This window comes from Mesoplodon bidens (assembly GCF_964165515.1).
Source record: "Mesoplodon bidens genome assembly, chromosome: 5".
NCBI lineage: Eukaryota > Metazoa > Chordata > Mammalia > Artiodactyla > Ziphiidae > Mesoplodon > Mesoplodon bidens.
Genome location: NC_138161.1, coordinates 142,828,139 through 142,846,438, shown reverse-complemented (window position 1 = coordinate 142,846,438; position 18,300 = coordinate 142,828,139). Strand labels below are relative to the sequence as shown.

The window sequence follows — 18,300 nt, the reverse complement described above, 5'->3', positions numbered from 1 at the left end:
ATGGCCTTTGTCTTCCTGATTTACTTCACTTAGTATGATAACCTCTAGGTCTACCCATGTTGCTGCAAATGGCATTACTTCATTATTTTTTATGGCTGAGTAGTATTCCATTGTAATTATGTTCCTTCTTTAGTTTTAAAAAACTTATTTAAAAAAACAAAGAGGCTTACAACAAACTTCCACTTTCCAAATAATAAACATTTAATCAATCCCTGTCTCTTAAAAACCCAACCAAAATAACGAGAAAACAATTTTCTTCAGTAAATCCAGAAAATTACCTGCAACCCCAAACCACAATATATCAATATACGTATATGGAAAGCAGATGGATGAAGCATGCAAATCAAACCAAATGGTTGAAAAAGCTTGACAACTATATCTAAAGAAATACAAAAAGAAAAACAATTTTGCTCTGTAGAACCCAAAAGCATTAAGGAATTGGAGAAATACTGGTGTCCAAAGAAGATGCAGTGAAATAAGGTCTGAAAATAGGAGCATTGTTTCAAAGGTTGTATAGTAAAGTAATTAAATCTCCACTTGAACCTAGGCAGTCAGGCAATTCCCCCAACATACACTCATCTTGGAAGTCCAGAAAGTTTATTCCCTGAAGAATATAAACCAGAGATTTGGACTCATCAGACACAGAGAAGGGACATAGGTGAAGTGCAGAGTGCCCTGGGTGCTTCTTCACCCTGTATAACTCCCAAATGGCAGACAGCAAACAGACTTAAGGAGACTGAAAGATCCTTCTGCAAAGAAGCTAAACTTCCCCAGGGAAAAATAATTATCAATATCAAGAGTTTAGGATCCACAGTGAAAATGGTATGTGACCACAGGAACACCCTACCGTGATGCTCACCAAAGAGGCCAGAGCCATTGCCCCTCCCTGTCAAACACAACATACACACACACACCCATGCCACCCCCAACCCCCACCCTCTCTGGCAATCAGCTCTTTAGTGTCTCACTGTCAGCAATGACTAGAAAGCCAATGAACAGATACTTAAGGAACGTTTCCAACATGAAAGACACTTATAAAAGCAGAGAATCAGAAAAGAGGTCAGAGTAGGGTGTCAAAAAAACCTTCAGAGTAATAATTAATGTTGTCAAAGAGAGATAAAAGAAAATGTTACATCCATGAAACAATGTTTAAAAAAAAAGACTTGGAGAATGCAAGAACTCTTAGAATATTTAAAATGATAATGAAAATTAAGCTAAATAAAGTTGAAGAAATACAAGAAAAGTGAACAAAAAGATGAAGGAATGGAAGCTAAAAGAGAAATAACAAGAAACTCAGGATTGATTCAACAGATTAACATCCAAGTAATATGTATTCTATAAAGAGTGCCCAGCATAATGAATGAGAAATTATATACACACATTAGGGTATATCACCATGATATTTCAGAAAATCAGGAACAAAAAGAACAGAAAGCTTTCAAAGACAAGAAACAGGATCAGAATCAGAACTTTGAAACAGGATTGGACTTCTCAACAGCAATACTGGAAACAAGAGGAAAAATTCTGAAGAAAATTTTCAGTAAGTTCTACATTGGTTCAATTAAATGTAAGAATAATTTTTCAGGCATGTAAAATCTCAAATATATACTTTTCCAACACTCTTTTTCTCAAGAAGCTATCAAAAAACATGCTACCCAAAAATGAGAGAATAGATTTAAAGAAAAAAAAAGGGCAAGCCAAAGACAGGGGATTCAACAAAAGACAAAGGATCCAAATAATGGCAGAAAAGTTAAATAACTTAAAGAACATATAGATTTTAGAAAACAACGTAGCCTTATCAAACATAATTGCAAAAAATTAAAAGTACAGAAAATGTACCCCACAAAATTGATTATAACATCCTAGTATTTGTTTAAAAATAAAATAAAAAATCCTCACATAAAAGGAAACACCAACATGTCATGACAAAATTAAGAAGTGGTATGATTGTGGCTAACTTTTATTTTTGTACTTTTCTCCTTTTCTGAATTCTTTGTAAGTTGTATATGTAATTTTATATGTACAGAAAATGTTTAAACATACAACATGGAAGTATTAATGAAAAATCTACAAGAAATTTTCTCAATTTCTCTATCCTCTTTAGAGCCAAACCAAGCGAGCTCTGTCATTCTATCACAGTTATAACATCAGACACTTACTGAATGACTTGTATATGTGAAACATTTAACACGAATTATTTCATTTAAGCCTCACAACACTCCTATAAAATGGGACTATTAGTAGCAATACTATACAGATGAGGAAAGTGAGGCGCCAAAGTTAAGTAACTGGTCCAAGGTCACCAAGTTGATACATAAAAGATATGATTATAAAATGATTTTAAAAATCATAATTTCTTTACAAAAACTAGCCCCCAAAAGAAAACTAATTTTCATACCTGATGACAGAAAGTAAAGGAGATAAATCTAAGAAAATGATACTTCTGTAACCAGAAAATGTAAAACATACCTATATTTACATTTGAAAGAGTAATTACATTTAAAAAGTTTACTGTATTTTATGTGTACAGTTATATGATATAATGGCACTCACAAATTTGGTCAATTATTGGGCATTAATCTCATGAGAACACCAAAAGTCTACTACATACAAATTCTAGAAAGGTGAGAAAAAAGTGTTATATCTAGAGGAGCAATGAGAAACACAAAGGTATTAAAGTTAAAAAAAATGCACTGGTGAAAATACAAAGCAAGGAGAAAGTAAAAATTTCTTTAATGAATAAAAGGAAAATAAAATATAAAGAAATTAAGGAAGAGAGATTATTTATACTCTACAGTCTGCTCTTTGATGATGCCAGATTGACCTAAAATTTTGAGGTTCTAACCATAGCAACCAGAAATATTCAGTCTGGTTAAGAGTTATAAAATACCTACCGAATTTAATAAATAGAATTTGGCATGTGAGAGCCAAAAGATATGTAAAAATGAAAGTGCATGCTGTTAGTTTTCTTAATAGCAGTTTTTGAAAGATCTGTTTATTTACTTGTTTGTTCTGATTTCCCCGTTTGCAATTTCTATTACAAAAATAGGTGTTCAGTAAATTCTGAGGAAAAAAAAACACGAGTGAAGGGCACACACTACTGGTTCTTACTGTCATTACAGAATAACAGCTGCAGTTTACTAAATGTCAGGCACTAGTTCAAGCTTTCTTAATTTCTTTTAATGAGGTAGCTATCATTATCTTTCCCACTTTGCATATGAAGAAAGTGAGGCCAAAAGGACTTGTCCAAATTACCCAATTAGTAAAAGGCAGAAAGGGGTATGTATTCAGACAGTCTGGTCCAGAACCCATTCTATGAACCCTATATTATATGGTTTCAGCAACCAAAAGCCAAAGAAAAGGCATCAATTTACTTAGACAAGATTATTTTCAGTCTGTGATGGGAGAACAAAGAAACTTCTTACAGCTTATCTTTTCTCAGAGTAAAAGTCCAGAGATACTGACTTGGTAAAAAAATGTTAATCAACAACAAATCATATGTCAATATAAAATCAACCATATACCAATATAATAATGTTAAACAATGAGATACAAAGAAATGTTTACTTCCCCAAGAATCTGAGAGTGACCTATTATTGTTAACTAGTGGTAAAGACTGGCCTCCCAGCATAATGAGGCCACCTGACTGTCATATGATGATCTTAACCACATTTTCTAATTTTTTCATAATTCATTTTAGAAAAAAATAGAACAGAATCAATCACCATGCTATTATTAATAAAATTTTGTAGTCTTAATCCTCCTTTGTTCAAATTAGCATTTTCACTTTAGAAGTGAGAGGTAGCCAGTATCAATCTATTTGTAACATAGAAAATTATGCAGGTGAGAAAACAGCAAACGATAAAAAAAGGTAAACCAACATTACCCATCTCACCATCTAACAAAAATTTGAAGTCACCAACTTCTAACATATTGGCATACATTTTAAAAACAAATGCCTAAGTATAATATAACTATAAATCTAAAAAATAGATCCTTTGAGAGTAGAATTATCTTTATAATACCAAACAACACAGTGGTAAAACAAAGGGAAACCTACTTGTTTTTGAGCTGGAGGAGGAAAATATTTTTTCATGAAAATTCCATGAAATTGGGGAAAGAAAATATGGCCAGCCTCAGATTGTAAATCCACAAAATAATGACAAAATACTACTTATATAAATTAAATCCACAAACTATGTTCTATTCTAATATGTCTGAGATAGCTATTTAGAAAAGCAACAAAGGCACTTAATTCTGAAGATAAATCGGTAATGAAAACTTTACTACAGTGTAAAGCTTCTTTATTAAGATGAGTCAGACATATAGGAGAGTATGCTTTACAATTCCAATTAAAAGAATAGAAAAAAATAAGGAAAATATAATACAAAATGTAATTGCTAACAGTCTGTTTCCATTTAATGGTAAAAAGAATTCCAAAAAGAAGGGAGAAAGCACGGTTTACTGGAAAAATGGGACTACGTCTACCTGGAGAATAAATAAACCTGAAGAACTACAAAAAGATGAAAATTTTAGTAAAAATGTGGCCAAAGTATACAATTAAATGCAATGCATAAACACTGACAATTGGGACATATTATTAACTAATAACAAGAAAATGAGATATTTGGAAAACAGATTAAAAGTACTATTGATAAGACCACTCTGATGATTTATGAAGCTCTAAAACTTATCTTGTCTGTACCCTAAAAAACAACTAACCTGATTGTCTCTCTTCTCAGCTAAGATATAAGCAATGTCAAGGAGCATTTTATTCCAAAGCCGATAATCATATCTGGCCATAACTGCCTTGTAACTGTCCATGCACATAGTCTTTGAAGCAGAGGATTAAATGTTCCTGCCCATTTTATCTAGTCCCCAAGACTCGTCCTGCAAAGTGAATAAAAATGATTATCTTTTAATCTACCCCTCATACACATACCATAAAAGAAAAAAAGGGAGGGGGTACCAGAGAAGAGGGCAAAGATGAAAAGAAAATAATCCTTGAAAAGATGGATACTTATTATCCAGCCTGCAATTAAGTTCTCAGCAAGATCTCTGTGCTTTGTTGACGGGTAGGTGACCGATGTCTCACTTTTTATGCAACTGAGCTTTGGAAGACATAATCATTAATGTACACAGAGAAATTACAGTAATATTTTGAAATAAATTTGAGATTAAGGTGAAAAATAGGTTAGCTTTTAAAAATAAGTATAAACATAACATTGATCTCCTATTTTTCTTGATTTCTGATTTTGAAAAGTAATTAACAAATACAAATAGGCTAGATAATATAAAAAAAGCTGAGGAGAAAACCAAATGGCATTTATCAGGCAGTTTTAAAAGCTATCATGATCACAGGTAAATTGTGAAAAAAGAAAGACAGAAAGGCACTGGAAGGAGGAGGGAGCAAATCAACTCAAAAGAAATAGGAGGAAAGCCATAATTAAAATATGTTTAAGCATACATAAAATTAGCATGTATAGATTACCAAAGGGTTAAATATATGAAAAACAAGAAAATAATAAAAGTCACTGAAAATGGGCCAATGGAAAGAAGAGCTGAAATGGACCATCATAAAGTCAGTAAAATACAGTAATATTTCATTTACATGGCAGTGAAGGACAAATGCAAATGAATTAAACTGTATTTTTCATGAAACTGAAACGTTTTAAAACTCAAAATATTCTGTATATTTCTATAATACACTATTCCTTCTCGTGTTCGTAAGTAGACCATGTGGCATATATTTAGTCTTTTACATAAAATGCACACAGGTTTCTGGATTAAAGAGAGGTAGCTAGCTCCTACAGAGAAACCCCAGATTGCTCTGTATCTTGATATCTGTAAGCAAAATTTTTTTGTCTTCTTTTTTGTTATAAATTATCGTTTCACAATTCTGTCAGCAGGGCAGAATCTAACACTTGCCCTCCAATCTAACACTTGCTTCTCCTTCTCTCTTGGCATTGGGAAACTAGATAATAACTGTTTATGGCAGTAATTTTGGCTATTCAGAAGTAACTTCTATCTTATGTTTAAGTTTTGTTTATTTCTAATCACTGCATTTACTATGCATCTGAAAACCAGCTAAACAGGAATTACTGTACATAGATAAAAGAAAGATGAAAAGTAAACAGAAAATATAAAGAAAAGAAAAAAAGCAAACATAAAGGGCAGAAGATTCTAAAAGTGACGAAATGAGAAAGAAAAATGGTACAGTATCAGATAACTTTTAAGTAATAAATAGTATATTTACAGTACCTTTTCAAAAAGTTACAACTGGGTACAAGATCTCTTTTTATTCCTAATAATGAGGAAGAGGATACTCTCAAAACACAGAATAAAATGTGTTTGATGTTTGTTCTATATAGAAAATTTTTTCAACAATAAATTGTGTGATTTTACCTTTTTAAAAAAGATAAAATTAAGTAAAAGATCTTCCTCTTTTCCCAGTGAGAAAAAGGACACCCTCAAAAGAATAACTGTGTGTCATGTTTGCTCCATACAGAACTGCAACTAAGGGAATAATGGACACTAATAATATGGATTAACCATATTAAGGAAGGAAAAAGGAGTGGAAAAAAGTATAGATGACTCTATATGAAATTATCACATTGGCTTAAGGCAACAGGTTAAACCAGAAAAATGAAACAATTTTAAATCCAGGGTTTGCAATGTGTAGTCCCCGAAGTATCAGTGTCAGCATCAGCTAGAAACCTGTTAAACTCGGAGGCAAGGCCACACAATCTGTTTCAGTAAGGCCCGGAGGTGATTCTGATGCATGCTAAAGCTTAAGAATCAATGCATTCAATAAATTAGATAAATGAGAAATTTAAGTTCAAGATGAAATGCAATTAATTAAATTAAATCTCATTTTTTTGTCATGGTAATGTGCAAGATGAATATAACCAGAGTTACTGCTATTAAAAAGGATGTAATTTGGGAGTATTTAAATATATGTGTATGTACATACACACACACACACTCTCTCTCTCTCTGTATTACAGGAGAAAAAGAACAATCATTGGGCCTCCCTGGTGGCGCAGTGGTTGAGAGTCCGCCTGCCGATGCAGGGGATACGGGTTCGTGCCCCAGTCTGGGAGGATCCCATATGCCGCGGAGCGGCTGGGCCCGTGAGCCATGGCCGCTGAGCCTGCGCATCCGGAGCCTGTGCCCCGCAACGGGAGAGGCCACAACAGTGAGAGGCCCACGTACCGCAAAAGAAAACAAACAAACAAACAAAAAAAAGAACAATCATTTAGTCGTTTTAGGTAAGCACAGTTAAAATCGTTGAGGAATTGAGAACGATGGCTAAATTAACAAAATCACCTTGTTACGGAAAAACAAGGGGAAAAAGAACATACTTGACTCAGAATTGGTCTAGATAATTCTAAAATAAAGGCAAAAGTGAAAACTATAATCTTCAGTTCTTCAGGACTCAGCCTACCTACCTGAACTGATTTTAGAGACATTACATTTAGGTTATTACAGCACTAGGAATAGAAAGAATGCCAGCTAGGTCACACTTACCTATTACAATTGGGTGGAACTGTTTAAAAATACATATATATATAAACAAAATTTACACATTTATGTTTAATAGCAATGAACTATGAAGCAATGTAATTAAGTAGAAAAAATACTATGAATTTAGAATTTCAACTATTATTCAGGTTTACCAAAGAACATGGCCTGGTGGACTCCTAAAATTTATTTGGTTATAAAATAAAAATGCAGAAAAATACATGTTCAGAAAGAGATTTGGTAACAGTCGCCAGAAATTTTCAATTTTCATTCTCAAGACTATCAAATGCCAGTTATCAAAATAGGCACACATTTTACTTAGAGAATACAAACCATTCATGTGAATTTTGGATAAAAACTGTATTTTTCAAGAGCAAAGTAATGAATTTAATATTTAATCTAAATAAAGCTTAACTAGAATAGAACATATTTAACAAAACTAAATTGAAAAGGAAATAAAATGTTGGTTACTTACCAGCAAGGGTACTTGTATGTCTAAAAGCTCTGACCTGGGAGTCTGACAAACCAGTCAAAAGGGAGATTACTGTGTCCATCATATACTCATCATAAATTATGCTATACTGACACTGTCGAATCAGGACTCCAATAAATTCACAAAAGTTTGAACGAAATTTTTTCCACTGAGGTCCAGGCATGGTAAGGGGGTAATCACCACTGTCCTAAAAGGGATAAAAAAAAAAACATATTAAATATGACATCAAGTTTCATCAGTTTTTTTTCCCTCCTACTGGAAAAGGAACATTTTCCTCAAAGTAGATATGGACAGAAATCAAGGGGCACAAAGGCTTTCTCTTTTTTGCTTGTTTTCATCTTCGACAACTAAATAACTGTTAATGTGTTCAAAATTATTATTTACAACCAGTATTTAATCCATTATTCTAAGCCATTCATTCAAAATAATAGTTACAGTTTTGTTGTACTTGGGTCCTAGTTGAGATAATTTAAAGTAGGAAATAAAAAGAGAAATGAAGTTTAGACTAGAAAGGATATTTGCTACTGAATTCAGATCAAACTAATCATGATACCTGTGACATATAGCATCTTTCAATTATTTTAAAGACACTTTAAAGAAATGACAGTTTCAAGAGTATAAGCACTTCATTAAGAAGTCCAAAACCAACTTTTCACATCAGAAACTGCAAACCTGTTTCTTCCAATTTTACTATGAACTTTCAATTAACTCTATTTTATGGAGTGAATTTATTAACTTTTCAAAGAAAAAAATCTAGCATGGGCTCTTGGTATCACCAGATTGTGTTACCCTGTTTAAAACACGAAACTGACAGCTGAACCCAGCAGAGGTTTCCCACTCTAGACTAAAACATTTTGGTGGAGGAATGGAAATTCACAAGGCAGAGTGTGAGAAATTCTGTGAACATACTTATCTGTATACTCTCAATTTGTGGCTATTTGTCTTTTCTAGGCCAAACTGCTGTTAGGAAAATTGGTTATAAATGAGGTCTTGAGCTCTGTTGGTGTCCCAGGAAAGAGAACTAGTGTGATACTTAGAACAGCAAGAAATCCCAAGAGCAAGGAACAGAAAGCAGAGATAGGGAAGAGCTTGGCAGTCAGTCAAATACCCCCAAAGAAAGTTAATTTTGGCACTACATGAGTTATTATGTGGGTTACTAAGCTTTATAGGACATCAAAAAGGAACTGAAGGGGCTGGGGGTGTGGGAGCACAGACTGGAGAGGGTAGCAGGATGGAGAGGGGAGACGCTTCTCAAAGGTATCTCTGAAGGCTGCCTGCTGCTACCAATTCACAAAAGCCCACCAGGGTAGAGGCTCTTTTGCTTTGTACCAACTGTGAGATTCAGCCATTTAGTGCTCACAACCAGATCCGGGCCCCAAGGAAAGTACAAAGAAAAGAATCTATCTAAACAGCCCCAACAGCAAGAGGAAAGGATGCCAGAAAAATCACCATTTAGGAAAACCTAAATAAAAAATAAGTATACTTCAAAGATTCAAATGCAACATAAAATAAAACAAAACTCTAGGGAACTGAAAAACACACTTTTTTTGAGGTATAATTCACATATAACATTAGTTCCAGGTATAAAATATAATGATTCAATATTTGTATATATTACAAAATAATCACCACAATAAGTGTAGTTGACATCTGTCACCATAAACATTACAAATTATTTTGCGTTTCTTGTGATGAGATCTATTAAGATCTATACTCTTAGCAACTTTTCAATATGCAATACAGTATTAATAACTATAGCCACCATACTTTACATCCCCAGGACTTACTTATATTACAACTGAGAGTTTGTACCTTTTGTCCCACTTCACCCATTTTGCCCATTCCCCCCAACCCCTGGCAACTACTCTGTTCTCTGTATCTATGAGCTCGTTTAGTGTTCTTCTGTGTTGTTTTGTTGTTGTTGTTATTTTCATTTCACATATAAGTGAGATCATACGGTATATGTCTTTCTCTGACTTATTTCACTTAGTGTAATGCTCTCAAGGTCCGTCCATGTTGTCACAAATGGCAAGATTTCCTCTTTTTAACAACTGAATACTATTCCTCTGAGAGAGAGTGTATGTGTGTGTGTGCGCGCACGTACATACCACATTTTCTTCACCCATTCATCCACTGATGGACACTTAGGTTATTTCCATGTTTGGCTATTGTAAATAATGCTGCCATTAACATGAGGTTGCATATATCTAAAATACTTTATTTCTTAAAAAATTCACTTGATGAACTGAAGGATGGTTACTGACAGGAGATACATTAGTAGCCTAGAAAATAATGTGCAAGACACATCGGAAAAAAAAACATGTAAATGCAAGATAAGGCCTGTGAGAAAACCTTTTAAAATGGACCAAGTAGGTTCGTATTACCTTTTAAACCTTCTGTCCTTTCCTTTTTCACTGATTTGGAACTCATACGTGGTGCTCATGTTCAACATCCATTTTGTAACCACGAGGGGACAGTATGAAGATAAAGAATGGTACAGAGAGAGATGGAAAAAATGTAGGTCTTTGCTCTATTGAGGTGTAGTATCAATACCAACCATGTTCTGTCTACTTCCAGATTTATTTTGTGTGAGACAAACTCCTGTGAATTCAAGCCACTGTTGGTCAGATTTTCTGTTACTCACAAACAAATCCATTCCTGTTATAGCAGAATTACAAGCAGTGGGAAAAGACAAATTATTCAGTAAATGACTTTGGTACAGTACAACTGGTTTTTCATTAGAAAAAAATCAGATATGTATTGCACCATACACTAAAATAAATTACTAATGAAATCAAAACACTTAAAAATACTCAACCAAAAAAAGAAATAGCAGAAAACATGGAAGAATCTTTAACCGTGGTCATTTTTAAGTCTTTTGTCATTTACAGACAGTTCTGGGTATACTCTGATGCTTTTGCAAAAATGTTCCTATGAAAGGGTTTCATCTTCAAGGAATTCATGGAAAAGACTCTGACAAGTACAGGTTTCTGGTAACTGACTATACTGCTGAACTGAATGAATAAGTATTTTCAGAACTCTAATGGAAAACTGATGAATTCATTAAAGTGCTAACAAAAGATCAAGATGAAAAAAAATATTAATTACATGGGACTGAGTGAACTGATGAGGATGATTATAATTTGGGGGACTTTCTGTTTGAATAAAAAAAAAAATCCCACAAGGACTCAGAGGCAAAAAATATACAAATCAATTTTCACTGCAAAGTAAAGGAGCTGTTACAGTGGAGGATTACTGGACTGAATGTCAATATTATGACATAGTATGAGTGTTTTGTGTTTGGTAATGCAATCATTGTTGCTTTTGTTGTGGTCATCCATTTACAATGCCTGGTGTCAGTTTATCTCTTGTAAAAATAAAATACAGTGTGTGTGTGTGTGTGTGTGTGTGTGTGTGTGTGTGTGTGTGTGTGAAAAAAAAAAGAAAACATGGAAGAGAGTCCCTCCCATCAAGCCTCTTAGATAGCCTCATCCACCAGAGGGCAGGCAGCAGAAGCAAGAAGAACTACAATCCTGCAGCCTGTGGAACAAAAACCATATTCACAGAGAGACAGACAAGATGAAAAGGCAGAGGGCTATGTACCAGATAAAGGAACAAGATAAAACCCCATAAAAACAACTAAATGAAGTGGAGATAGGCAACCTTCCAGAAAAAGAATTCAGAATAATGATAGTGAAGATGATCCAGGACCTCGGAAAAAGAATGGAGGCAAAGATCGAGAAGATGCAAGAAATGTTTAACAAAGACCTAGAAGAATTAAAGAACAAACAAACAGAGATGAACAATACAATAACTGAAATGAAAACTACACTAGAAGGAATCAATAGCAGAATAACTGAGGCAGAAGAACGAATAAGTGACTTGGAAGACAGAATGGTGAAATTCACTGCTGTGGAAAAGAATGAAGAAAAAAGAATGAAAAGAAATGAAGACAGCCTAAGAGACCTCTGGGACAACATTAAACACAACAACATCCGCATTATAGGGGTCCCGGAAGGAGAAGAGAGAGAGAAAGGACCCGAGAAAATACTTGAAGAGAGTATAGTTGAAAACTTCCCTAACATGGGAAAGGAAATAACCACCCAAGTCAGGAAGCGCAGTGAGTCCCATACAGGATAAACCCAAGAAGAAACACACCGAGACACACAGTAATCAAATTGGCAAAAATTAAAGACAAAGAAAAATTATTGAAAGCAGCAAGGAAAAAACGACAAATAACATACAACGGAACTCCCATAAGGTTAACAGCTGATTTCTCAGTAGAAACTCTACAAGCCACAAGGGAGTGGCATGATATACTTAAAATGATGAAAGGGAAGAACCTACAACCAAGATTACTCTACCCAGCAACGATCTCATTCAGATTCGATGGAGAAATCAAAAGCTTTACAGACAAGCAAAAGTTAAGAGAATTCAGCACAACCAAACCAGCTCCCCAACAAATGCTAAAGGAACTTCTCTAAGTGGGAAACACAAGAGAAGAAAAGGACCTACAAAAACAAACCCAAAACAATTAAGACAATGGTCATCGGAAGATACAAATCGATAATTACCTTAAACGTGAATGGATTAAATGCTCCAACCAAAAGACACATGCTTGCTGAATGGATACAAAAACAACACCCATATATATGCTGTCTTCAAGAGACACACTTCAGACCTAGGGACACATACAGACTGAAAGTGAAGGGATGGAAAAAGATATTCCATGCAAATGGAAATCAAAAGAAAGCTGGAGTAGCTATACTCATATCAGATAAAATAGACTTCAAAATAAAGAATAGTACAAGAGACAAGGAAGGACACTATATAATGATCAAGGGATCAATCCAAGAAGAAGATACAACAACTATAAATATATATGCACCCAACATAGGAGCACCTCAATACATAAGGCAACTGCTAACAGCTATAAAAGAGGAAATCGACATTACCACAATAATAGTGGGGGGCTTTAACATCTCACTTACACCAATGGACAGATCACCCAAAATGAAAATAAATAAGGAAACAGAAGCTTTAAATGACACAATAGACCAGACAGATTTAATTGATATTTATAGGACATTCCATCCAAAAAGAGCAGATTACACTTTCTTCTCAAGCGTGCACAGAACATTCTCCAGGACAGATCACATCTTGGTCAACAAATCAACCATCAGTAAATTTAAGAAAATGAAATCATATCAAGCATATTTTCCGACCACAACGCTATGAGATTAGAAATGAATTACAGGGAAAAAAACGTAAAAAACACAAAAACATGGAGTCTAAACAATACGTTATTAAATAACCAATAGATCACTGAAGAAAGCAAAGAGGAAATCAAAAAATACCTAGAGACAAATGACAATGAAAACACTATGATCCAAAACCTATGGGATGCAGCAAAAGCTGATGAGGGAAGTTTATAGCTATACAAGCCTACCTCAATAAACAAGAAAAATCTCAAATAAACAATCTAATCTTACACCTAAAGAAACTAGAGAAAGAAGAACAAACAAAACCCAAAGTTAGCAGAAGGGAAGAAATCATAAAGATCAGAGCAGAAATAAATGAAATAGAAACAAAGAAAACAATAGCAAAGATCAATAAAACTAAAAGCTGGTTCTTTGAGAAGATAAACAAAATTGATAAACCATTGCCAGACTCATCAAGAAAAAGAGGGAGAGAACTCAAATCAATAAAATTAGAAATGAAAAAGGAGAAGTTACAACAGACACCGCAGAAATACAAAGCATCCTAAGAGACTACTACAAGCAACTTTATGCCAATAAAATGGACAACCTGGAAGAAATGGACAAATCTTAGAAAGGTATAACCTTCCAAGACTGAACCAGGAAGAAACAGAAAATATGAACATACCAATCAAAGTAATGAAATTGAAACTGTAATTAAAAATCTTCCAACAAACAAAAGTCCAGGACCAGATGCCTTCACAGGTGAATTCTATCAAACACTCAGAGAAGAGCTAACACCCATCCTTCTCAAGCTCTTGCAAAAAACTGCAGAGGAAGGAACACTCCCAAACTCATTCTATGAGGCCACCAACACCCTGATACCAAAACCAGACAAAGATACTACAAAAAAAGAAAACTACAGACCATTCTCACTGATAAATATAGATGCAAAAATCCTCAACAAAATACTAGGAAACAGAATCCAACAATACATTAAAAGGATCATACACCATGATCAAGTGGGATTTATCCCAGGGATGCAAGGATTCTTCAATATATGCAAATCAATGTGATACACCATATTAACAAACTGAAGAATAAAAACCATATGATCATCTCAATAAACGCCGAAAAAGTTTTTGACAAAATTCAACACCCATTTACGATAAAAACTCTCCAGAAAGTGGACATAGAGGGAACCTACCTCAACATAATAAAGGCCATATATGACAAACCCACAGCAAACATCATTCTCAATGGTGAAAAACTGAAAGCATTTCCTCTAAGATCAGGAATGAGACAAGGATGTCCACTCTCACCACTATTTTTTTTTTTTTTTGCGGTACGTGGGCCTCTCACTGTTGTGGCCTCTCCCGTTGCGGAGCACAGGCTCCGGACACGCAGGCTCAACGGCCATGGCTCACGGGCCCAGCCGCTCCACGGCATGTGGGATCTTACCAGACCAGGGCACAAACCCGTGTCCCCTGCATTGGCAGGCGGACTCTCAACCACTGCGCCACCAGGGAAGCTCTCACCACTATTATTCAACATAGTTTTGGAAGTCCTAGCCCCAGCAATCAGAGAAGAAAAAGAAATAAAAGGAATACAAATTGCAAAGAAGAAGTAAAACTGTCACTGTTTGCAGATGACATGATACTATACATAGAGATTCCTAAAAATGCCACCAGAAAACTACTAGAGCTAATCAATGAATTTGTTAAAGTTGCAGGATACAAAATTAATGCACAGAAATCTCTTGCATTCCTATACACTAATGATGAAAAATCTGAAAAAGAAATCATGGAAACACTCCCATTTACCACTGCAACAAAAAGAATAAAATATCTAGGAATAAACCTACCTAGGGAGACAAAAGACCTGTATGCAGAAAACTATAAGACACTGATGAAAGAAATTAAAGATGATACAAACAGATGGAGAGATCTACCATGTTCTTGGATTGGAAGAATCAATATTGTGAAAATGACTATACTACCCAAAGCAATCTACAGATTCAATGAAATCCCTATCAAATTACCAATGGCATTTTTTATGGAACTAGAACAAATCATTTTAAAATCTGTACAGAGACACAAAAGATCGTGAATAGCCAAAGCAGTCTTGAGGGAAAAAAACGGTGCTGGAGGAATCAGACTCCCTGACTTCAGACTACACTACAAAGCTACAGTAATCAAGACAATATGGTTCTGGCACAAAAACAGAAACATAGATCAATGGAACAACACAGAAAGCCCGAGATAAACCCACACACCTATGGTCAACTAATGTATGACAAAGGAGGCAAGGATATACAATTGAGAAAAGCCAGTCTCTTCAATAAGTGGTGCTGGGAAAACTGGACAGCTACATGTAAAAGAATGAAATTAGAACACTCCCTAACACCATACACAAAAATAAACTCAAAATGGATTCAAGACCTAAATGTAAGACCAGACACTATAAAACTCTTAGAGGAAAACATAGGAAGAACACTCTTTGACATAAATTGCAGCAAGATCTTTTTTGATCCACCTCCTAGAGTAATGGAAATAAAAACAAAAATAAACAAATGGGACCTAATGAAACTTCAAAGCTTTTGCACAGCAAAGGAAACCATAAACAAGATGAAAAGACAACCCTCAGAATGGGAGAAAATATTTGCAAACGAATCAACAGACGAAGGATTAATCTCCAAAATATATAAACAGCTCATGCAGCTCAATATTAAAGAAACAAACAACCTAATCCAAAAATAAGCAGAAGACCTAAATAGACATTTCTCCAAAGAGGACATATAGATGGCCAAGAAGCACATGAAAAGCTGCTCAACATCACCAATTATTAGAGAAATGCACATCAAAACTACAATGAGGTATCACCTCACACCAGTTAGAATGGGCATCATCAGAAATATAGAAACAACAAATGCTGGAGAGGTTATGGAGAAAAGGCAACCCTCATGCACTGCTGGTGGGAATGTAAATTGATACAGCCACTATGGAGAACAATAAGGAGGTTTCTTAATAAACTAAAAATAGAATTACCATATGATCCACCAATCCCACCACTGGGCATATACCCAGAGACAACCATAATTCAAAAAGACACATGCACCCCAGTGTTCACTGCAGCACTATTTACAATAGCCAGGTCATGGAAGCAACCTAAATGCCCATTGACAGACGAATGGATAAAGAAGTTGTGGTACATATATACAATGGAATATTACTCAGCCATAAAAGGGAATGAAATTGAGTCATTTGTTGAGACGTGGATGGATCTAGAGACTGTCATACAGAGTGAAGTAAGTCAGAAAGAGAAAAACAAATAACGTATATTAACGCATGTATGTGGAACCTAGAAAAATGGTACAGATGAACTGATTTGCAGGGCAGAAGTTGAGACACAGATGTAGAGAACAAACGTACGGACACGAAGGGGGGGAAACCGCGGTGGGGTGGTGATGGTGGTGTGCTGAGTTGGGTGATTGGGATTGAAATGTATACACTGATGTATATAAAACTGATGAGTAATTAGAATCTGTAGTATAAAAAAACAAACAAAAAACAACTAATACTAAACTTTTGGGGGGTTATTTGTATGGAAATATGTTAATATAAATGTTTCAGACATTACATGAAATTTCTAAAAAACTTATATGTTGTGGTATAATGTTATACGTCATAATTCTAGTTATTACTTTAAAACGTATATCTCAGAAATAAGTAAAAAAAAAAAAAAAAAAAAGAAGAATAGTCTCAGAGTGGGGAAGTCTTTTTTCCAAATATAATAAAAAACTCAGAAGTCATAAAGCATGAACAAATTCAATCAACATAAAAGTAATTTTTTATATTAAAAAAACACAACAGGGCTTCCCTGGTGGCGCAGTGGTTGAGAGTCCGCCTGCAGATGCAGGGGACACGGTTCGTGCCCCGGTCCTGGAAGATCCCACATGCCGCGGAGCGGCCAGGCCCATGAGCTATGGCCGCTGAGCCTGCGCGTCCGAAGCCTGTGCTCCGCAACGGGAGAGGCCACAACAGTGAGAGGCCCGCGTACCGCAAAAATAATAATAATAATATAATAAAATAAATAAATAAATAAAAATAAAAAACACACAACAACACTAAAAACAAAGTCACAGAAGTAACAACAGGGTTTGGCTTCCAGTTAGAATATAGAAGACTACAAACAATGAAACTAAGCTGAATCAACATAAAAAAATCATAGCGTTTCTTAAGCCCATCTTGAACTGAAGTATCCTGAATTCCAAAGAATGATAAGCCTTGCAAGAAAAGATGAGTCATACAAACTTTGTCATCTGCGGCAGAACCAAAGAAGAAAAAGGTAAGGAGAAATCAGGCAAAATGTTAACAAACTGTTAAAGATCAAGTGTCAGTGTGGAATAACAAGGAATTTGCACTCGCTCCAAAGCTCTTTTTTGAGGTGACCACAGGTTTCAACTAGGTAATTAAAGCCTGAGACAGAAGAAAAGACAAAACCTTTATTAATGCAGGCCTACAGGGGATGATCCTCAATTGCTGGGGGAAAGGTAAAAAACTCAGCTCACTTCTCCAGACCTTTCTCTCCTAAAAGCCAGAAACCTTAATCTGATGGGGGAGGATCAGTACACTGAGTCACCACTATGGCACAGCAAAGACCTACCAGAGCTAGGAGAAGGGTAGAAGAAAAAATCATTTAACTCTGGGGGAGAGGGAGACAAAACACTGTTCTGGACCCTGAATCCTATACCAATACCAAACAGAGGTCTGCTGGCATTGGGAGATGGATAGGAAATTCCCACCCAAGGCCAACCACAGAAACAGGCAAAGTTTAACTGCCATAGGAAGGAGGGTCAGGAAAGCAGAAAGGTCCTTAAGTAGCTCCAGGTACAGAACACTTGCTTAAGATTTAGGCAGGGGCTTCCCTGGTGGCGCAGTGGTTGAGAGTCCGCCTGCCGATGCAGGGGACATGGGTTCGTGACCCGGTCCGGGAAGATCCCTCATGGGACGCACTGAGCCTGCGCGTCCGGAGCCTGTGCTCCGCAACGGGAGAGGCCACAACAGTGAGAGGCCCGCGTACCAC

The 18,300-nt window shown here is 35.5% G+C and overlaps 1 protein-coding gene across 2 annotated transcripts in view; it reads right to left on the bottom strand.

The window, feature by feature from the left end:
* STAG1 (STAG1 cohesin complex component) overlaps positions 1–18,300 on the bottom strand; it is a 449,323-nt gene that overhangs the window by 162,725 nt on the left and 268,298 nt on the right. For both annotated transcript variants that reach the window (XM_081234436.1, XM_081234437.1), the window contains one exon: positions 8,000–8,204. In XM_081234436.1, coding sequence (XP_081090562.1) covers positions 8,000–8,204 — 205 coding nt within the window. The remainder of the gene's footprint in view (positions 1–7,999; positions 8,205–18,300) is intronic.